The sequence below is a fragment of the Sminthopsis crassicaudata genome, chromosome 1 (genome assembly GCF_048593235.1).
Source record: "Sminthopsis crassicaudata isolate SCR6 chromosome 1, ASM4859323v1, whole genome shotgun sequence".
Classification (NCBI taxonomy): domain Eukaryota; kingdom Metazoa; phylum Chordata; class Mammalia; order Dasyuromorphia; family Dasyuridae; genus Sminthopsis; species Sminthopsis crassicaudata.
Genome location: NC_133617.1, coordinates 192,222,817 through 192,247,097, shown reverse-complemented (window position 1 = coordinate 192,247,097; position 24,281 = coordinate 192,222,817). Strand labels below are relative to the sequence as shown.

General features: G+C 32.0%; 1 protein-coding gene across 4 annotated transcripts in view; it reads left to right on the top strand.

The window, feature by feature from the left end:
• The window catches only part of ATP9B (ATPase phospholipid transporting 9B (putative)), a 448,624-nt gene that overhangs the window by 241,722 nt on the left and 182,621 nt on the right, over window positions 1–24,281 (top strand). For all 4 annotated transcript variants that reach the window (XM_074273531.1, XM_074273522.1, XM_074273514.1 and 1 more), the window contains exon 11: window positions 1,009–1,085. In XM_074273531.1, the coding sequence (XP_074129632.1) occupies window positions 1,009–1,085 (77 nt within the window). The remainder of the gene's footprint in view (window positions 1–1,008; window positions 1,086–24,281) is intronic.

Genomic DNA, 24,281 nt, shown 5'->3' with positions numbered 1-24,281 from the left:
ACAATAGTTTAAAAGACTGTCATTATAACTATTGTAGTTAATCATATTGAGAACTTTCTTATTAAGAAATATGAGTTCCCTAACCTTCTCTTAATTGTCTTTCAAAATTTTCTGCATGTTTATGAAATTGATGAAAAATAATGTGTATTTAAAACAGCACTATTCTGTAGACTGTCAGAGGTTTCAAATTATTAAACTTTAAAAGTCATGCAGTAACATATGCCCTTTTAGTCTACTGATCTTACTTAAGAGTAGTATCCAGTTGTTTTCCCACATATCTATTTTGCATTCTGTAAAAATAAATAATATGACTAGCAGTGGTAAAGAAGTTAATAAAAAAGACTATTTTATACCCTTTTAAATATAAATATACTAGAAAAAGCCATATGCATATTTATGTCCTTCATGTTTTTATGAGTTAGGTGGAAATTTGCTTTTAAAAAAATATTTTGTTACTTTCCTAACACCTTATTTTTGTTTTTAAAATTTTTACATTCAACTGTTAATATTTTGGACAGTTAATGATTTAGCATCTCCTTTAAGTGACAGTAATGGAAGGGTACTATTACTTTCACTGACGTCAGTGAAAGGATATTATCACTTTCATGGATGCTAATGAAAGACTATTACCACTTTGTGATGCTGATGACAAGGTTTAGCCATTTAATTTTCTTCTATGATTTATGTGTAAACAAAAGACATATTTAGATTACATGAGTGATCATTTGAATATTGAATATTCTCTTTTTTTTTCTGCTGAAATATTGTCTGAATCCCTCTTTTGCCTCCCTCAAATATATATATATATATATATATATATATATATATATATATATTTTAAGTTCAAAAAGTCGTCTTAAACTAGCCACTGGTCTTAAACTAGACTTTGTAGTGTCAATTTAATGTAATTATTTCCTAGTAAAATAATTTGTTAGCTTTTAATTTTAATTTTTGTTTCTCAGTTGATGAACAATTTTGTTTAAAAGGACTATCTTTATATTTTTATAGGAACTGTAATAGGTGTTGTTATTTACACTGGAAAAGAAACTCGAAGTGTAATGAATACATCCAATCCAAAAAACAAGGTAGGCTAGATTAAAAAAAAAAAAAAAGTGGCTACTTTAATTAATTTCATTTTTCATTTCAAGGATCTTAAAGTTCATATAGTTCAGTAAAGTTTGTACATTTTTAGTTTATTATAAAAAAAACATTTAAACAAGGATTAGCAGTCTTAATTTACTTGATGTTTTGACATAGTATTACTGTGTAATAGTGCTATAATTCTCAGTCTGCTAAAATAAATTTTTAATTGTTTGTTTCCAGCAGCTTATCAGTGTACATTGAGCACCTTTCACTTAAAAAAAACAAAATCTTAATTTAAACAATATCCAAAATACATTATATAGATAATTGTGGGCCTCTGAAATAATTTGCTAAGATCACAATGTAATGGCTCATTTTTCACATTTCAGTTTTAGCATTCATTATTCATTATTTTCAAATAAATTTGTCATACAAATTTTTAATAATGTTTCAAAAATATTTTATTTGCTTCAGTGATATTTATATTGATAACAGTATTTTCAGAGTCATTAACATTTTAGAAGAATTATGGTAGACTATTAACTCTATGAGCTATATCAACCTTATTTGTGTATATAGAGGATTGTTGAATGTAGTTACTTAAATGGTGAACTTTTGAGGGGTAATTTTAAGAAAATTATTTTAAGATATTGATATTTAAGCCAGCTCAAAAATTTTATGCTGCAGTTATATATGCAACTTAATGTTAACTTATATCATTTAATGGATTTTAACTTGATATTAAAATATCATTTTATAGAGTACATGTTGTGTTTAGATAACTTGAAAGACAGTATTTAGAATTGTATAACATAGTGTTATAAAAACATTGTATTCAAAAAATCTTTTAAAATTTATTTCTTTAAATTGAACTAATCTTTAAAAGTTAGGAAAATGGCAGCAAACCTTTAACTATAGTACCTCTGTAACACTATTATGCCTACACTCAAAGTTTCTATTAATACCTTTTCTTCAGAGCATAAATCAAGATACTCTTCTCACACCAAAACATAAGAGAATTATGTGGTTAACTCCAATTATCTCTAATGGAATTTGCATGCTTAAATTTTCTGCACTTGATGGGAAACCATCTCAATATATCTGTGTTTATTATATATTTCTGAAATACTAATGTCAAGAACATTTTCTTATTGGTATTTACATGTAAATTTCATAGAAAATAGTCCTTTAGAAACAAAAGCCTTCTGATTCTTTTTTTTTAAGCTTTATTAAAGTTCTTTTGAATAGTCTCTTTATTGAAAATTGATATCTTAAAAAGTTAATTGATAGGAATGAAATCATGTACACTTAGTATAATTCTATTACAAAGCAAAAATGAAGGAATTTTATTTCTTTTTTTTTTTTTTCGGATAAAACAGATTTAGATAATAGCAGGCATTTAACTTAAGTCTTTATTCTCATTTTTTACATTTAAATTTTTTTTAAAGTAAGGGGTCAGAGATGAGTAACGAGTTGTATTTGATGATATTTTGAGGAGAAACTATACCTTTTAAACTGTCTCCTAATGTATTTCTCCATACATTTCTTTTACCCTATAATATTGTTCTTTTCATCCTATTATTCTTATTCTTTATTTTTCCTCCTCATTGATATTTTTCTGATAATTTTTCTCCAGAGTTATCATTCTATTTCCTCTTCTCTACTAGTCTTTCTTTTCATCCATTCCAGTTGGGCTCATGATTAATGATTGCAATTTCTGGACATGAAAAGATAAATCATTTTAGAATTTAGCCAGATTATTGTGTTTAGTTTATTTTCTGAATTGGATCAACTGATTTTCTTTAAGCACTTAAGTGCTTTCCATGATTTCTCTCTTGTTTCTTTTCTATACTTCTGCTAACTTTGGTTTTTCCCTCCTAAATGACTAAGGAATTGGGTAACCGGTTCCCCCACTTTATGCACACAATCCTCAGAAAAAGACAAATGAGCGATACAGTTTTTTATGAAGTATTTTTTTTTATAGTTTTTATTTACCAGATATATACATGGGTAATTTTACAGCATTGACAATTGCCAAACCTTTTGTTCTAATTTTTCACATCCCCCCACCCCCCTTGCCTCAGATGGCAGGTTGACCAATACATGTTAAATATGTTAAAGTATAAATTGAATACAATATATGTATACATGTCCAAATAGTACAAAAAGAATCAGACTTTGAATTAGTATACAATTAGCCTGTGAAGGAAATCCAAAATGCGGGCGGACAAAAACAGGTATTGGGAATTCTATGTAGTGGTTCATAGTCATCTCCCAGAGTTCTTTTGCTGGGTGTAGCTGATTTAGTTGATTACTGCTCTATTGGAACTGATATATATCCTCTCATTGTTGAAGAGGGCCACATCCACCAGAATTGATCATCATATAGTATTGTTTTTGAAGTATACAGTGATCTCTTGGTCCCGCTTGTTTCACTCAGCATCAGCTGATCTCTCCAGGCCCCTCTGAAATCATCCCGCTGGTCATTTTTTATAAAGTATTTTTAAGAGTTAGGTCACTGTAACTTAAACAGGGAGGAGATCCAAGAGACCTGTCTGCTTAGAGAGTTTTCCTGAAGATTGTATAATACAACCAGTCGTCCTCAAACTTTTTAAACAGAGGGCCAGTTCACTGTCCCTCAGACTGTGAGAGGGCCGGACTATAGTAAAAACAAAAACTCACACTTTGTCTCCGCCCCTCAGCCCATTTGCCATAACCTGGCAGGCTGCATAAACGTCCTCAGCAGGCAGCATCTGGCCTGCGGGCCGTAGTTTGAGAACCCCTGTCTACAACTAAGAAAATTAACGAATTATTGGAAAGTAAAAATTTGGAAAACTGTATAGAACATATTTGAGTAAAAAACATTGCATAGATTGAATACCACGTGGGTTAGTGTACATAATCTATATAACTCACCTTAGAAATAAAATTGAAACAATCAAAGGAGAGGAAAGAGAGAAGGCTTCTGTACAAAAAATTGTGATCCAAATGAAGTGAAACTTAATAGTTTAGAAAAATGAATAAATATATCATTCAGGTTTGTAACTCATAGATATTATGAATATGGTGATTTTGGTTGTAGATTTTGGTTGTAAAGGTTGTGATAAAGCTTGAGTGCCACAAAATCTTTTCAGTCTGTCTAAAATCCTGTCTTTTCAGGCAAAAGGAAGAAGGGCCTTGTTGCATTTTACATCTTTTACCTGAAAGTTAATGAGCATCTGATAACATGTTACCAATGATAAGATTGGATAGCTGTTACCTTAATAGAATGGCCCAGAGGGAAAAGGATACTGAAGAAATTCATATTATTTTAATGATAGAAGAGAATAGCTAGGACAGGACTAGGAAAACTAAATTGTGGTGAAGCAAGGAATAAAATCTGGGTCTCCTAACTTTTAGTTGAAATTTCCTAACACTCAGGGTATTCTTTTACAAAATTAGTAGAAAGTATTATTTTCTTTTGTATCCCCCATTAGGCACTTAAAAGGTATATAAATCCTTCAGGTCTCAACTTAAGTTCTACCTTTTGATCCGCCCTAGTGCTAGTGCTTTCCATATGAAGCGCCCTCCTCTTTACCCTGTGCATATCTCATTTGTGTCCCTGTCATTTCCCTTATTAGATTATAAATTTCTTGAGGGCAAGAACTTCTTATGCTTTTCTTGTGTCTGGCACAAAAAATGTATTTTGCAAATATTTCCTGACTTTATGTGAGTAAAATATGAGTAAAACCTTTATATGAGTAAAAGCCTAAATTCTCATTCTTCTTTGCCACTATCTTACCCCCACCCCTCCCAGTCATTCCATCTGTTTTTCCCCATCTCCTCAATGTCTGTCTTGGAAGTTTCAATGATACAGAATCCCTTCAACATTAATTTTCTCCTAATTTTCTTTTTAATTTCTTTTATTAACTTCTCAAAAAATATGTCATTTTGAACAAAGATATTTTCTATATGTTTCTGGAAAGAGTAAAACTTGTAACATCTACCAAGGATAATAGTTGATTTATGTTGTTGTGGTTGTTTTTAAGAGAAACCATATTGCTTAAATGTTTCATGCATTTCAGCATTTCATCCATTTAGGTGGTCTAGATCCTACAATCTTACCAGATTCCAAAATGTCTAATTTCAATATTGATAATTCAATGAGCATGAGAAATCTTTTAAGTCTTTGAAATTCTTTATGAACAACTTGAGAGTGTTAATAGCATTTAACTATTCCTAAACTGTCAGTTTGGATAGAAACTATATTTGTGTAGTAATCTTTGCCTGGATATGGAAACTAAAAATACATTTCTTTGATTTTCCTAACTGGATAGAATATAAATTCACAGGAGAAAATAAATGCTTGAATTTCATCTCCATCTACAGAATATTTTTTTGTTCACAGCCCCTTCACAAAACTGATGCTTGAATCAGTGTTTAAACATTTTAATGCTAAGTCCATATTTAAAGGTTTGAAAACTATGTTCTTAGAGCTATAAGGGATTTTCTTTTAAAACTTTATGCAAATAGAAAGTTTTTATTCTTATATAATCATCTTTACCATAGAATTTTGTGAAAATTTAAATTATAAGGGTTGCAGCAGGAATTATGGACTATTTCTTATAAGCTAGCCTTAGACATATTTAATAGAATGATACTTGATTACATTTAAAAAGGGGAAAAATTCTTATAAAAGGTTAGGAAAAATCAATTGTGACAGGTTGCCATTTTCACGCCATTCATAATAATAAGTTGCTCAGAGCAGGAACATCAAGGATGAAATGATAATACAAATTGCCTGAAGCAGTTATTGCAATCCCTTGGGTATATTGATTTGTGTTTCTAATAAAAAGATGCTTTCAAATGTCTCATTGACAAAGAGACAAGTGATATATGCCATTATGTGAATTAAAATGGCCTCTTATTATCTGAATCTTTGTAAAGGCATTTTAAAATAATAGAACAAAATAGAATCAGCACAGTTACAGTGCTTACTTATTGTGGAGAAAAATTAACATAGTATTAGAGAGTACATTCCTTGTCTTGAAAAACAATTTATTTAATGTATGTATGCTTTATCTGAAAATTTATATTTAAGAAAATAGAAGAGCAGATTTTTATTGGGCTTTATATATATATATATATTCATATCACCCTGCTGTTTTTTTTAGTAGTTGCTTTATAAAATGGTATAATATTTTTGGATTTAAATACTTGTTTAAAAATTTGAGCTTATGTTTTATAACAGGACTACATGTTTAAAAAATAGTATTGCAGTCAATCTTCTTGGATTAAAAAAAACTTTTGAGCATTTTTGAACAACTATTATTAATATTAACAAATCACAGTGTTTCAGAGCCTCATCGAGAAAGGATTAACTCAAAAAGCAAACCTACAATAAAATAATTCAGTAGCATATAGACAAGCCACAGTATGGTTCTTAGGATTATGACAATACACATACCGCCTTCGCTTGTATAATCAGCACACTTTGATATTACAGCTGCTAACAATTAAAAGTTGTGCTCTTTCATCTGAAATGTGAACATAAATAAACTTATAATTTCAGGCAGCAGTTAAGAGGCAAAATGTTAAATGTTGAAACAAAAAACACATTCCTAATTATAACATCTGGGATATATTGTTATATCATAGTATTGTTGAAAATATCTAAACTAAAAAAAATTTAAATTGAGTCTTTAAATTCCATTTAAGTATGCATCTGATTTAGAGTTTGGAAAGCAGGTGCTTTCAGTTGAAAAATGTCTTTTATTCTTTGATGTGTAAGTTCTTTGCTAAATTATAACTTTTCATTCTTTTTAGTATGAAATTCTGAATAAAAATAAAATCTTCCTGATTATAGCATTATATTTATGTGTTTAACTTTGTTAAAGTATTTGATAATTAAATATTGTTATCTCATTGTCCTTTATAGTGAGCATTCATTGATAATGAGAGAAGATATTTTTCAAGGAAGAATTGTGATGCTCATTAGAATTTTAAAGAAATTTTCCTTATTTTGCTTTCTGAACCATCTGGCTCATATTTTAAGCTTATAATGAGTGCATATTATAAATCAACAACTTGAATAAAATTTTTATCCTAATTCATGAGGTTTCCCCAAAATAATACAAAAGGATAAAATCCTGCCTGCCCAGCATATTGTAGGGAAAAGAGGGAATCCTGGCACCTGAGTTCAGATTTTTGCTTTTCTCTCAAGGTCACACTGGTCAAATCACTTAACCTCTTTGGGGCTCATTCTCCTCATCTGTAAAATGAAAGGCTAAATTAGATTACTTAGATTGTCCTTTGCAGTTCCAGATCAATCATCCAGGAATTAATATTAGCATTACTTCTTAATTGGGTGTTATTTGTGTTGATAAGACAATTCTGGAACAGTTATAAACATAATCTGAAATGTACTGATCGAGTCTACCATTAAATCTTCTTCAACACATCTTTAAATAGCATAAGAGCAAATAAAACAATTCAAAAGCCAAGATTTCTTTTAATTTTCAGATTATTATTCTTTAGAAAATTTTCATGTTCCTCTTTCTGTGATCACTTCTCTTAATTAAGAATTAAAAAAAAAACAAACCATGTAATTATTCTCTAAAACAGAAAACTTAACATAGATTGACTTTATATACATTTCAGATATCTGAAAATACCTGTTGAAGTCTATAATTCATTAACTCAAATTCCATTATAGTCAAAATGTAATAATCACACTAAGCTTGTATTTTCAAACATTACATTCAATAAAACATATGCATGATAAATTTAATATAAAATTAAGCAGCTTTCATTTTCTCCATGTAATTAGCATTGGCAACTAATAATTACCTTTTGCAGAACATTAAAAATATATGAAGCACATTTTTCAGTTTTACAACCATAATAAGATAAAATTGTCAGGGGTTTCCCCCACAGGTGCAGTTTTCAAATACTAAGAATATTCCTAATGGAATTTTAAAAATGTAATCAAAAGTAACATTTTTTTAAATATCAAGAATAAAATCTTAATGATCTTTGTTATAGAGTTGAATATTGTCTCATTAGAACTTAAAAAAAAGGTTGTATGCTCACTAGCAACTATGTCTCCACTCATATAATTTAACATAAAATAATACTGTTTTTAAAGGGAAATGCCAGTCTAGAATGGGCTATAATATGCCTTCATTATTTGCCTTCAGTTCATTTTATTTTAGCGCAAAACCCAAAAGAAACTTCAATATATCTAGTCCATCACTCTCAGTTTTTACAGGTGAAAAAAACAAGAGCTAAAGGATGTCAAGTGACTTGCCCAAGATGAGGACACAAATCGTACATATCAGAAGTGGGGCCTACTGTATGCCAGCATTATTCTAAATGCTTTATAAATATTTCATTGGAGCCTCAATATTATCTCACTTTACAATTGAGGAAACTGGGGCAGGCAGCAGTTAATTAAGTGACTTGCCTGAGGTCACATAGAGAGTATCTCAGACTGAATTTGAACTTACATTTATCCTAGGTCCAATGCTTTATCTCCTGCATTATTTTAACTACTCCAAGAAGAGATTAAAACCCAGATTTTCTCATTTCAGAGCAAATACTTAGAACTAGCTAAAATTATTGTTATGGAGTCACATCTAGTTAAATTCTAAAGTCAGTGAAAAGTAAATAATTACAATCTTTTAAATTTATCCTTATTAAATCTATATCTCCTGAACTATGGTGCAAAGATACTAATCTTTAAAGAGTAGGAGCTAGAAAAGGTTTAGAGTTACTTTAAGAAAAGGCAGTTTGTATCATCAAATAGAGCTGACATGGTTGTTATGGAGACTAAAATAAATTTTATTTTTCATAACATTCAGCTGTGCTATTTATCTAGACAAAAGAAAGCACAAGTACTTCTTGTTCAAGTAGTAAAATACACAAACAATTATTTATCTGGCAATTAAATTGTTGATTAGGGGAAAATGCTATCAAAAGTCCATACACATAATGATTTTACTAGAGAATAGTTATGTCACTATGTAAATGTTTCTTCTATTCACTACAATGCATGGAAGGATACATGGAAATTAAAGGGGGACTCCAATAGTAGTCTTCTTGCTGATCCTGAATGTTAGAAAGGCTAAGAAATATAATCCTTCAGATTTCTTCTTTGGGTATGATGAATTCAAGAATCGCACTGAGAAGGCAAAATCTATACCCTTTAAGAAACATGAGAGAACTAAAACCATCTGAGGATACAACAGATTATATACATTCTTCATCTGACACTCTGTGGCATGTACACTTATTTAGTAGTATAGGAAGCCAAATCACTGGCACTTTATAAAATATTTTCCTACCTCTATTTTGATGGTTGTTGAGCTTATATAGTTTAACTTACTCAGTTATTTTTTTTTATATTTTTTATTATAGCTTTTTATTTACAAGATATGTGTATAGTTAATTTTTCAACATTGACCCTTGTAAAACTTTCTGTTCCAACTTTTCTCCTCCTTCTCCCCACCCCCTTCCCTAGAGGGCAGGTAGACCACTACATGTTTAATTTGCTAAAGTATATGTTAAACACAATATTTGTATACATATCCATATAGTTATTTTGCTGTATAAGAAAAAAATGGATTTAGAAATAAGGTAAAAATAACCTGAGGGAAAAAAAAATGCAAGTGGACAAAAACAGAAGGAGGGGAAATGCTATGTTGTGGTTCACACTCATTTCCCACAATTCTTTCGCTTGGTGTAGCTGGTTCTCTTCATTATTGAACAGATGGAACTGATTTGGTTCATCTCATTGTTGAAGAGAGCCTTGTCCATCAGAATTGATCATATAGTATTGTTGTTGAAGTATAAAATGATCTCCTGCTCCTGCTCATTTCACTCAATATCAGTTCATGTAAGTCTCTCCAGGCCTTTCTGAAATCATCCTGCTGGTCATTTCTTACAGAACAATAATATTGTATTACATTCATATATCACAACTTATTCAGCCATTCTCCAATTGATGGGCATCCATTCATCTTCCAGTTTCCAGCCACTACTAAAAGGGCTGCCACAAACATTTTTGCACATACAGATCCCTTTCCCTAATTTATTGGGATATAAGCCCAGTTTAACTATACTAAGTTAAATGTGCAGATGATGTCACTTCATTGTACTTATTAATATTTCATTAATTTCTTCTATAAATCTAAGAATTTTAATAAATCAGCACTGATTATCAGTGCTTTGATTTGTAACTGGTGATGCAGTTTAAAAAACAAAAAAAAAGATATATAATATCACTTTGTGAATAAGGGAGAACAAGTGAAACTTTCAAATAAAAATATCCTGGGCTTTGGTAGGTTTGTCCAATAAGACGTTGATTACTTGAAGAAGTAGGAAAGAGCCCAATTAGTTTTTAAAAATCGAAGGTATTACTAATAAAGTATTAAAATTATCACTAATATCTTACCAATGGCCTAATTTTCCCAGTCTTGTAAAAGCATTAATTTTCTTAATTAGGAAGGGGAGGAAGCATTTTATGTAATAACTACTATGTATTAGGCATTTTTCTAAATATTTTTCCCAGTATTATCTCATTGGCTACTCCAATGGACTAGATCAGTGGTCCTCAAACTTTTTAAATAGGGGGCCAGTTCACTGTCCCTCAGACTGTTGGAGGGCTGGACTATAGTAAAAACAAAACCTCACACTCTGTCTCCGCCCCTCAGCCCATTTGCCATAACCAGGCGGGCTGCATAAAGGTCCTTAGCAGGCAGCATCTGGCCTGCAGGCCGTAGTTTGAGAACCCCTGGACTAGATTTTCCTAACTACGTAATTGACTTCCAAATATGAAGAATGCAAGATATGTTAAAAGTTTGTTGTTTATTTTTAAAAGCATTTGATTTAGTAGACCCCAAAGCATCTTTATCTGCTATCCTTCAATAGGATACTTTCTATGGATGCACTAAGTTAATAATATAAGATTCCTTGATAATAACGGAATTAATTTTGTTAAGTGATCTTATAACTATCAACTGAGAAAGTAGAAAAGGAGATTAATCTGGCAATTCATAAACATCTTTTAAGCACCTGCCATGTGACAGATTTCATGTTAAGTACTGGGGATATAAATACAAAAGTAAAAATCTTTGATTAAGTCAGTGTCTAGCTATGGGAGACAGCATGTATATTTTATAGTTGTATACAAAAAAGAGAGTTAATAATTTGGAAGTAGAAAGGCAGTAGCCAGTGAGGAGATCAGCAAGGCTTCCTATCGAAGTAGATATTACCTGAATCTTAAAGGAAAGTAGAGGTGAAGAGGGAGAGAGATTCCATGTGGAAGGAGTGATGAGGAGAGATACAGCATTGATAGAGGGCAGCTAGTACAAAGATACAGAGATGGAAGATGAAAAGTTATGTATGAGAGAGAGAAAAATGGGAAGTTGAGCTAGTTTTTTGATATACAGCACTCAGTATTGGGGGGTTGAAATGACATGATTTGGCAAATAATTCAATATGAGGGATAAGTAAGAGTGAGGAGTCAAAAATGAAACATACCTGGCTAACATAATTTGGTAATATCCTTGACCGAAATAGGGAAATTTGAAAGATTTTTGGTGAAAGATGGTAATGTTTCATACATGTTTAAGTTTGCAATGTTTAACAGACATCTAGATCTACCTAGGTAGTTGGTAATAAAAGACGGGAATTCAAAAGAAAAATTAGGGATTGATATGTAGAGATTAGAGACTTCTGTATAGAAATGCCAACTTAATTTGCCTAATTTGGATTTATGCTTACCAAAGGTATTTGCTTCTGTATTGTGGATGTCCATCTGCAGAAGTTTAATGGAAGAGAGATACTGTATTGATGCTGACATCCTAAAAATGCTCGTTTGCAGATATATGCAAATTGCATTAAGAAATAAAATGCCATCAAGGCCTCGTAGTAAGAGCCATAGTCATTCTAATAGGTTCAGCCTCATAATCTACACTAAAAAAGAAAACAATGCCATATAGATGAAGGCCCCTTGACCAGACTTAAACTTGGAGTTAGAGAGCTCATTAATATAATTCATTAATATATTTGCCTTGGATGTACACTACAAATGTACTTTTTGATAGTGACATCCATAGTGGAAAGAAATGGCATGTATAAATAAGCTTGAATAATGTTACCAAGAAGCTGTGCTCAAGAAGTGACATGAAAATCTTAAATGAATAGTCTGAGAACTGTATTTATAGGTATATAATATTAAATACATATTAGGCAGCATAATTTAATCACGTTCTCTTTGAAGTAGAAAGAGCTAGGAACATAGCATATGTAGTGGTGATTGTTTTGTAATTTAGTACTAAGTCTTAAAAATAAAATTTTATGGTATTTGTTGGTCTCATTTTAAACTTTTTTCCACCACTGAATAATCTTTAAATTACATTTATATTAACTAAATTTTTTTCTTTTTTATTTAAAAAATAATTTTTTATGTTTGTCTTAATTTAGGCTTTAGATTAATTGGTATTTTATAGTGAAATTATTTCAAAATTAGTTAGAAAAATGTAGTTTAATAATCAAATATACCTAAATTCTGTATATATATTGTTTGTTCTACTACATTTATTAATTTTTTTTAAATAAGAAAGGATGTAATTGTGAGAAGTTTTTCATGTGAAACTGAGTTTGTATTTGATCCCAATGGTAACAGTAGGGTATTACAGTAGTTTGTTGACATGATGAGAATTAAATTGCTTGAAGAAAATTTATTTGGTAGTTTTGTAGAACGTGGTTTTTGGTGAGTGAGTAGAGATATGAGGCAGGGAATCCAGTTAGAGAGCTCTTGCAAGAGTCAGTGTGAAAGATGATGGTGTCCCCAACATATTTTTCCATATCATACTGAAACATAAAAAGCTTCTCATAAAATTGAAACTTTAAAATGAAGGGAATTTTTTTTTTTGGCTGATATTTCCTCCACCTCCAAACTACAAATTTTTCTTTCATGTTTCATAATAAAAATTTTTTTTTTCCATCCTGATTTTTCCTTCTTTAACCATCATTTAAAATCTTACTATTTATAATATGTCTTAAAGTTAATGTTAACATGCAGTTTTCTGTGAGGGAAAATATCATTTAATAATTTTTATTTGGCTAGGGTCCAGGATCGGACAATATAAAATATAAAAAATAATTTAAATATTCCCATATAATAAAATTTAGAATAATTTCTAAATAAATAAAATTTTTTAAAATATAAATTTTTTCAGGTAGTCTTCACCCTAGGAATGTATATGCACATATAGTATATATGTGTATGTATAATATATACTTAGAACCTTTTCTCTGGCCATAGCAAAACAGCTATATAAATTAATAAAAAATATTGATTGTGGGAATTTAATAATCTTTAACAAATACAGAAAAAGAAAATGAAAGAGGATAGCAAAAGAGACTGAACTTCTGTTATTTTTTTCTGTCAATTTCTTTGACTCTATTGTTTTTTTTTCCATTTTAGTGGAATAGAATTTGACCTCCGGTGGCATAGTATTTGTTAATAAGTTTCTCAGTTTCAAGAGATTGAAGAAAAAAGAAAATTGAAGATCAGCATCAGAGGAAAAGAAGGACTTTTAGCACAGCAAAGGCCATGAGATTTGTCATTCACAGACAAAACTTTCTGTTCCTTACAACTGCTGAGCAACTGCCAGTAGCAGGCAGATGAGGGCAGGCTCTTTTATGGGTCTTCCAGTCTTTCTGTAGCTCTCTTCCAGAGAGGCAACTCTGTGAAAAAGTGTTGTGGTTCAGGAGTGGGGAGAGGGCAGCCTAACTGAAACTTCACTGTATTATTTTGAAGGAGAAAAGAGACAGAAAGTTCCTTGATCAGTTGTAGTGTTCTGGTTGGCTTTCTGGAGGTCTCTGGACCATTACTCTACTCTCAGTAGAGTAATCACCATGAGACTAGCCAGGCTAAAGTCCAAATTCTTTATTATCTCCTTCACAGTCTTGTTCCTTTGCCTGGAGCCTGGACTAGCTTTCTTGAGGTCCTCCAGAATATGTCTTGGTTTCTGTGGGGGAGGCAGGAGGACCACCAGTATGACTGGTATCTGTCTTGAGGTCTGTCTCAGTCCGAGAGCTTGTGCTTCAGCCTCCAGCTACTGTCTTCCCCCAGTCTATTCCAGTGCCCTTCTGAGTCTGTCTCTGGCCCCTCCGAGTCTGTCTTTGGCTGAGTTTGTCCCAGTTTATATGAAGTATACTAAGTAACATCCAATCATTATATCACTAGGGACCCATTATTTGTTGTAAGATTAATTCAATCATAAGGAACTAGACAACCATTAATCACCATGCTAAACTAGATAACCATTGTATTATCAATTCTACTTAGTTAATACCTTGTAAGAATCCGTGTTTCAAGTACAGAGTTCTGGCCCATAGCAGTCCGTCTATGCTGACATCTCTCAAACTCTATTGATAACAACCTGGGGATGACTGAGCTCAAGAGCTTTGAGAAGAGTGATGTTTCTAGGTTGGTACCCTCAGCTAACATCCTGGAAGGGAACCTCCTGTGGAGCAGCCTGGCAAGCTGCTGCTGTAGGTGCTGAAATCAAAGCTACTATAGATAGACAAAAGGAAGTCATCAAAGTTCTTGTCTTTGTCGAGTGGTTCAATACCAGAAATTTATAGGCTTTTTTTTTACCAGTTGGAAATAATGTTCAAGAAGAACCTAATCTGTTTTGTCACTATACCCCTAAGGACCATGGAACCTTTTCATATGACTTAAAGCTGAAATCTCTCTGTGATTTTTCCTTCTTAAGCTCTTTCTCTTTTTTTTTTCTTTTTATCCCCAGTACTTATTACAGTATTTTTTATTTCTTAAGAAGTTAATAAATACTTTGTTCATTGAATAATAAAGAGATGAATACCAAACAAATGTGCAGCTTGATAAAAACTCACTGCCCAATTCAGTCACTTTTAACATTTAAGAGCCTACTACATGCCAAGCACTATAGTAAGGGCTAGGGTACCAAAGAATTACAAAAGACTGTATGTACCTGCCTTTGTGGAGCTCAGTAATAAATAATAGATAGTTAAGCTAAGTAAATTAGATGTGTGGCAATTGTTATATGTTAGTGATTAGAATTGGTCACTACCTCAAAGTACTTAAAAATCAAGGAGAAGCCATGTAATAAACAAAAATTTACCACATCTTTCAATATTTTATGTATGATAGACATTTGATTTGCTTATTATTTTTGTGCTTTAGAAGCATCTCCTCCCCCAGCAGTAAAAGGAGATGGGTTATAGTTTGGTTTACTTTTAAATTAGATGATTTGTTTTAAGGCTAGTAAAAAAAAAAATCTGTTAAAGACCTCTAAGAGCAATGACTAGTAACTTTCTGGATTCTAAACCAGTGACTTATTAACTTAGGTAATTCATACTAACATATCAGAAACATTTTAATGATGATTGACACTAATATGTTCTAATATGATTCTTGATCTAAAGATATATGTGAATTTTATCCCCTTCAACATATAGAAATAAAAATTAAAGAGGTATTATACTTCCTTATATGAAACTTAGCTACCTGTACATAATGCAATTTATATATAATACAATTTAGAGAAGGATTTATTTTATTTTGCTAGAGTATTCAGTCATCGAGTCAACAATTTCCTTAAGTTAAAGTCAACAATTTGGTTTTTTATTACAATTACAAAAATTGTTTCATTGCCTTAAGACACAGACATTCTCTGAAACACACAGTAGAACAGAATATTCTTAATTGATCAATTTAATGTTTTTTATTCCAAACAATATAAAGAAAAATTATTTCTAGCAAGGTTTAATTTCAGTCTAAAATGATATATTTGTTCCATACTTTAGATACATGCAGATGATATAGTGACATCATATCTTATAGTGAGATGATTTTGTGCATTCTGCCTCATTTGACAGTCAAATCAGATTACTATAAAATGTATTCCAGACTTGAAAAAAATCAGACTAAATTGTGTTCTTGGTGATTTATTTAATCAGTAATCAATCTTGTTTGGATAGTTTTATCTTAAACCTGTTGTCCTAGATAGAATTGTTAAAGTATTAAAGGTCATTTCAAGGCAAGTCAACAGGCACATATTAAACACCTACTAAATTCCAGATAGAATAATAATTAAAAAAAAATAAGACAGGCCCTGTTCTTTTAAAGCTCACAGTCTAATGGGAAAGATTTGCAAATAATGATTTGCAAACAAGATATATCAGATAAATTGGAGATTATCTCACAGGGAAGGCATTAAAATTAAGGGAGTCCTATGAAGGGTTTCTTACAAAAGGTGGAATTTTATTTGAAATTTGAAAAAAACTAAGGCTCCAAGAAAGGAGATGGAGAATGAGATAAGAGAGTGAAGCTGTTCAGAATTTACATATGCAGTGACTATGTGATGAGCAGTCAAGAGGCTAGGAATTGAACAGAGAGCTTGGGGAGTAGAAGTAAGGTATAAGAAGACTGGAAAAGTAGGAAGGAATCAGATAACGAAATATGGAAAGCTTTAAGGTCAAACAGATGGTTTTATATTTGATCCTGGAAGTGAATAGGGGAAGGGACTGTCAATTGAGCTTAGGAAGATTGGTTGATTGTTAAGGGGAGAATGGACTAGACCAGAAGAGATATTTGAGATAGAAAAAACAAACCAGCAAGCTGTTAGAATAGTCTAGATATATAGTGATGAGAGCCTGTACTAGAATGGTTGCAATAGCAGATGAGTTGTGATTCAATCCTTTTAGTCATATCCAACTTCTCACGAGCCTGTTTGGAGTTTTCTTGGCAAAAATAATGGAATGTTTTGCCATTTACTTCTTCAGGTCATTTTACAGATGAGGAAACTGAGGCAAACAGTATTTCATTGTGTTGCTCAAGGTCACACAGCTAATAAATGCCAGATTTGAATTCAGAAAGATGAGCCTTCCTGACTTCAGGCCCAGCACTCTATTCACTGCCACATAGCTACCCTATCAGATAAGAGCAGGAGACTTTCATCCCCACCAAAAAAAAATCTTATGAAGATAAAATCTATAGTCTTTGGCAAAAAGTTTGATATGAAGGGGCAGCTAGATGGTGCAGTGAAGAAAGCACTGGCCCTGGAGTTAGGAGGACCCAAGTTCAAATATGGCCTTAGATACTTATTAGCTCTGTATGACCATAGACAACTCACTTAACCCCAGTTGACTCACAAAAAAACAAAAACAAAAAGTTTGATATGAAGGCTTACATAATGAGACAGAAGTTTTAGATAACACCTAGGTTTGGAGTCTGAGTGACTTGAAGGATAATGGAAGTTCTGAAGTGAAAATTTTTGGAAGGGAAGATAATTCCATTTTAGACATGTGTAGTTTCTACAAGATAGTCACTTAGAGATATTAAATAGCTAATTGAAGATGTAAGACTGTAAGTCAGGAGATAGATTATAGTTGGGATAAGTAATTTGAGAATCATCAGTATAGGAATGATCATTGAATTTATGGGACTTGATGAGATCACTAAATAAATCAGTATAAAGAGGGATGAATAGCGGACTAAAGAAAAAACCCTGTCTTTTTTTTCTAAACCTTTCAATTTTGATTTTTAAAAAAATTACAATAATATTTTATTTTTACAATTCCAATTTCCAATTCCAAGCAAGATAACTCAGAGAATTGCCTTAGTTACCTTGTTAATTTTTACTTGAAACAGTATATTTTTGATATGAACATGAGTTTTTAAGGCAACATTTTATTCTACTAAACAAAAAATAACAACAGTGAGATCATTTTGTATTCACTACACTTTTTTAATCAGTTGTGAGATTGTAAATAGATGGTCTTTTATAGTTATCATTTGGGAAAGTTTACCTCTTTTCATTTCATTAAAAGTTGCCTCTGAAGATACATATTTATTATTTTCAAAAAATTTAGTAAAGATAGCAAAGTAGTTGTATGAGGATATATTCTGATGGAAGTGGAAATCTTCAACATAATGAAGAGCCAACTCACTTCCAGTTGATCAATGATGGACAGAGGTAGCTACACCCAGAGAAGAAACACTGGGAAGTGAATGTAAATTGTTAGCACTAATATCTGTCTGCCCAGGTTACATGTACCTTCGGAATCTAATGCTTATTGTGCAACAAGAAAATGGTATTTACACACATGTATTGTATCTAGGTTATATTGTAACACATGTAAAATGTATGGGATTGCCTGTCATCGGGGGGAGGGAGTGAAGGGAGGGGGGGATAATTTGGAAAAATGAATACAAGGGATAATATTATAAAAATATATATAATAAAAAATAAAAAAAAGATAGCAAAGTAGTCATGTGGGTTGGAACAAGAAGATAGTTTTTAACAATTTTGTAAGATTTTGAGTTTCAAATTTTGTTCTTCCTTTCTTCCCTTTCCTTCCCCTTTTCTCAGACTAAGCATTTTGATGTTATACATGTACAGTTATTTTAAACCTATTTCCATATTAGTCATGCTGTGAAAGAAAAATCAGAACAAAAAGGAAAAAAACCCAAGAAAAATGCAAACAAACAAACAAACAAAAGAAGTGGAAATGTTATGTTTGATCCACATTGAGTTTCCATAGTTCTTTCTCTGGATACAAATGCAAGTCTGTTGGAATTGTTTTGGACCAGTGTTTTGCTGAAAAGAGCTAAGTCTGTTATTGTGGATTATCACATAATCTTGCTGTTACTGTATACAATGTTTTCCTGTATCTGCTCACTTCATTCAGCATCTGTTCATGTAAAAGAGAAAACCCAGAAAAATTAGTATCCAGAACAGATGATTGAAAGAGACAGTCTGCTGAAATTTTTTCAAAAAGGATAAAGATTGAAAAAAAGGCTGTTAGATTTGGTAATTCAGAGGTCAAAAGACAACCTTCTCAAGGAATTTAGGAGGAAATACAGTTAACATGAATGGATGATTCAAGGGAAGGTTTTTCAAATATTAGGGAGAATATGTTTATAGACAGGAGAGAAGCATTTATTAGTCAAGGAGAGATGGAAGGAAAATGAGAAAATGGAGGTGAGAAGAGCAATCTGCTAGGAATGTTGGGATGGAATGGGATTATTTTTGTATGTGGACATTTGAGCAAAAGGGCTAACTCTATATGATATAGGGCAGAGGAAGAGATAGTATTAAAAACCACTGGTGTGATGTGACATAAGGATGAGGGAAGAAAAAGGAGTTTTCAACAAATAGTCTCAATCTTTTTCAGTAAAATAAGAGTAAGATTTTCACCTGAAAAGGGCTCTGAATAAATTGAGGAAAGAAGGGGGTATGTTCTGGAAGTTGATAAATAGCTGTTAACCAAAATTTTGATTGGATGGTAGATGTAAATAGAGTGAACTCAAAAAGAGGAGAGTGAATACTGAGTGATAGTGATCAAGGGAGAACTTGGAAGTATTCCATCCAAGATATTAGGAAAGAACTTTTTTTTCATTGGGGAGCTTCCAGGAATAGAGCCACGATGGCAAATTACTTAGCTGTGTTCTTTCAAAAATCCCCTCTATATAACTTTAAGATAATACTGGAAATCAAATTCTGGAATGGCAGAACTAATACAAAGTGAGACATTCTTCCAATCCAAGACAATTTAGGCATTTGTAAAGAGAACTATGATATGGAGATTGAGGCTGGTCTTGAGCACACATGGACAACACTAATAATAGAATTAGGTAGTGGCAACAGAAGCAGCAGCAGCTCTGGGAGCTCCCAAGCGAGATATGCAGCCAATCAGAAAGAGATTTACAGGGGACCCTTGTGCTACCTACAGACACAGGACCAGTCATTATTTTTCATTGCCTATATCTACTCCTGCATTTTAGGCACACTGAAAAATTGCCTCCAGGTAAGTTAGAAGATCATTTCTAGTATTATTTTTTTTAATAGAGGTTTAATCTGAAGCAGAGGCAACTACATTTATGATGAGTTAGTTTGGACAAACCTAATATTTTCCAGCTCTTTCTATTTCTTCTTCCTCCCCTCCCCCCCAAAGATAAGAGTAGCATATAACAGCCCATGCAGCTGATCTGGGCTTCTTCTATACCATCCCCATTACAGTAGGGAGACTTGTTTTCTAAATAACTAATTCTTAACAAAATTCTCTCTCTTTCTCGCTTTCAAACCTCCTATAGTAAAAGGTTGATCTGACCCATCCCTCAAAGTTCTATAACCCTCTCTTTCCATGTCATCTTTGAGGCGAGGTTTAAATTACAGCTAAAATAGTATCATTGACTTTTGTAAAGTTGTTTTCATAATAAGTAAAGTCACTGGTCATTTTTAGTAGTTGTCAAGGATGTTGAAAATTTTAAATGGATCTCTGTAATCTGGAAAAGGAACAACTTTTGATTTGTTCCCTCAAAGTCTTATGAATGACAATTTATAATGGAATTTATAATGTGGTTCATTTCATTTGCTTGTTTATTTAACAAACATTTTTATAAGCCATAGTACTGTCTGCCAGATATTGTGCTAAATGTTGAGAATACAGAGACTTTAAAAAAAAAAAAAAAAAAAAAAAACAGCCATTCAGATACAGAAGTCATCCAGAATACTACTTGGAAGTGACCCCAAAGATTATTCAATCTAACCCATAGGTTAAAAAAATATATATCCTGTCCACAACATATTAATTAATGGTCATATAGTTTCTACCTGAAGACTGATAGGATAATATGCCATTAATAATGAATCTTTTCCTTTTCCTTATGTTAAAAACATAATTAAATTTATGAGTGAGTGAGAGTGTGTGTGTGTGTGTGTGTGTGTGTGTGTGTGTATGATCTTGTTTAACACCTTTTTTTTTCTTATGATTCTCTCATGATTTTCTCAGGATTCATGAATTAAAGGCATGAGTCTGGGCTTGTTGATATATTTCTCACCTATTTCCACATTTGTATTGAAGACATTTTATCAGAGATTTAATCTGAAGTATCCTATCTTAGTTCATAGAATTACCCTGTTTTCCTCTGCCCGTGTGTATGTTTCTCTGTCTCATCTCTTTATAGACATGTTTATGCTATATAAAGTCATTTGGACCAGATCACTTCAACCCATCCAAAGCTTAAAAGACTACTTTGTAAAATGAGTTTATGTTAAATGGTGAAAGGGATATAATACTGGGCCTTGAGTCAAGAAGTCTCCTCTTTCTGGATTCATACATAGCCTCAGAAATATTAAGTATGGAAATGAAATAACCCTGTTTACCTTAGCTGCCTCATTTCTAAAATGAGATGGAGCAGGAAATGTCAAACTATTCCAGTATATTTGCCAAGAAAAACTCATTGGGGTTATGAAGAATTGAACACTACTGAAAAATGACTGAATACACATATATAGCCATGACAAGACCAGTTAATAAGCATTTATTAACTACCTACAAGTGTTAGGCATTGAGCTCAATTTGGGGGATATAAATAAAAGCAATAAAAAAGTCTCTCTTCAAGAAATGTATATTCTAATTGGGGGAAAGCAAATAGAAGGAACTGAAAAGCTTCTAGGCTTTGGAATGTTCCTGGCTAGGGCATCAGAAGTGAAGCTAAAAAGTTAAAAGCAGAATCAGGAGAATTATTTATCAGCCTGTGTTCCTTCACCAGAATGGAGGGTCCTGGAGGAACCCATCAGTGATCAGCATTGCTAGTGGATATTTCAGTGTGTGGAAATCTCAGAAACTAAAATGTTCTAGGATAAAACTGTAGCTGAGGCATGTTATCTAAATCTAGAGTCATCTGCAGATGCAGGAGAGGTCAAGGATGCATGTCTTCATCTGGGAAATCACTTGGATATTATAGTCATCAGATAAGCAATTGGCATGTCCTTTTCCAGGAATGGCAGTGCTTATTTGACTCCTATTCCCAGAGCAAGAAATTGGGGAAAGGAGAGAAAGTAGTAAATTGGTTGAACTAGGTCACAGGTAGGTGTGCTAGATTCAAAACAGGAATTTAGCCACGGAAGACATAGTATATGTCACTCCTTTCTTCACTTCAGAATTCTTGTTTCTAATTCAATAAAAAGAAAATAGATATCAGCAGCATTTTATTTCTAAGTTTTACTACTGCAACAAAGTAGTATGGACATCTGTTAGAATTTGTTATTTTAGGATTTTTGGCCAGAGAATTAGAACTAACCTTTTAGTTTAATTAAATAAATTTAAATTTTCTAACATTAATTTATTAATTTTTTGTAGTGTTTTTCCTAAAAGGTGTTCTAGATGTTATACAGTATTCACGAACTAATAATATCTACTTTAAAAGGGGGACAATGCACTATAGTTCTTTTTGTCCTCACCTACCTGACTTTCCAAAGAAGTTTGTATAAGAACTAATTTCACCTCCCCCCCCAAAAAAAGCTTCAAGCAGTATGTTATTTGTCAACTTTTTAGAATTAACTTTGCTCATCTTTGTTTAAATCATACTTCTAATTCTAATCTGACATTTTGCATATTCAGAGCATTGGTCCTAAATAAGATATTTAAGAGTATACATTTTGTTGATTTTACCAACCTGAAATCATTTTGGTAGTCCCTCTACATCAGATGTGACAAATATTCATTCACCAGTGCTACCAGGGCTGAACCAAATTAAACTGTGATTGAGAGATATTTGATAAAATAAATAAAAATTTTAAATTTTAAAACCAGTATATGGTTGGGTCATATCAAAGTCATCACCATTGGTGGGAGGGGGAATAAATCAAAATATGTTCATCTTTTTTTTAAAACAAGTAGAAACATTTCTTCTCCTTGCAATATTTTTCATTATTTAATTAGTGGTCCTGTACATTAAAACTGAAACAAATATTTTGTTTTAGATATACACTAAAGCAAACCCAAGATCATTATGTCAAGCACTCACATTTTATGCTAATAAGAATTGTGAGAATGTTCAGGGACACACATACACAGATTATTCTCATAAAAGTAACCTAAAGAATCAATAAAAAGTGAATTTATAAGAGCAATAGTAGAACAAGTGTTTAGCTTCCTTGAAGGCTATTGTAATTGTGACAGGAAGATGAAAAAATGGTATGTGTTTCAGTGTATTATAGGTACTTAAAATAGTCTTTTTAGATTTGGTTCATTTAAATTCTAGTCATTATAGTGCCATTTTCCTACCATTATGTCATACTTATTTTGAAAAGAAATAGGAGAAAAATTAGCTTACCTGCAGTGTATATTAAGATAAATCTGATGATCAGAAATGTTTCATATATTTCCTTCCCTTTTTTCACTTAAAAATGTTACAAGAAATGTTTAGCATGAATGATATAATTAATATAAGGTTTTGGATGATGAGTTTATTTGTGAGGCTTTGCTTTTTAGAACTGGGTACCTCAAATTAAACATTTGCCTGATTTTTAATATCCTACTGTTGAAGTAGCATGTAGTATTGAATGAAGAACTAATCTTGAAATGAGGAGCTGGGTTCAAATTCTGTCTCTGGGTTATCTCTATGGGACCCTAGGCAAGTCATTTAACCTCCCAGTGGTATTGGCAGTTCTTAAGTCAAGAGTTCTTAACCTTAGTTTGTGAATTTGTTTGTTTTTGATATTTTGATAACATTTTATCTGATTATGTAACTATGTGTTGCTAACTATGATTGACTTCCTTTGGTATTTTATATATTTTGTTTTATATGTTCAAAAAGATTATTCTAAGAATGTGGAGGTCCATAGGCTTCACCTGTCTTTCAAAAGGATCCATAACATGAATAAAGTTAAGTACTGTAGGTCTGGGGTGCTAACCTTCATTGAAAAAATTTCTGCAATTGGGAGCACCCTAAAGTAATTAAATCACTGATGTCTTCCTTATCTGGCTTCAGAAAAATACACACACACACACACACACACACACACACACACATTCAGTGGGTGAGTATAAGTGCCTGTCAGAAATTTTGAATATATTGTTTGATTCCAAAAATATGTGGCATACATAGATCTTATTTCATTGATCCCAGATTTAAAAGAAAATAAAAAGATTGATATGACCAAGTATTTGCTTCTAAGAATTCATTACAATTATATCAGTCAGGCCACAAGCATTTATTAATTGCCCACTGTGTAGCAGGCATTATGTTAAATGCTACAATGGGAGACACAAAAAAAGGCAAAAACACACACTTCCCCGCCGCTGTCAAGTGATTCACAATTTAATGGGTCAGATAGCACACAAACAACTATGTACAAGCAAGATTTATAGTT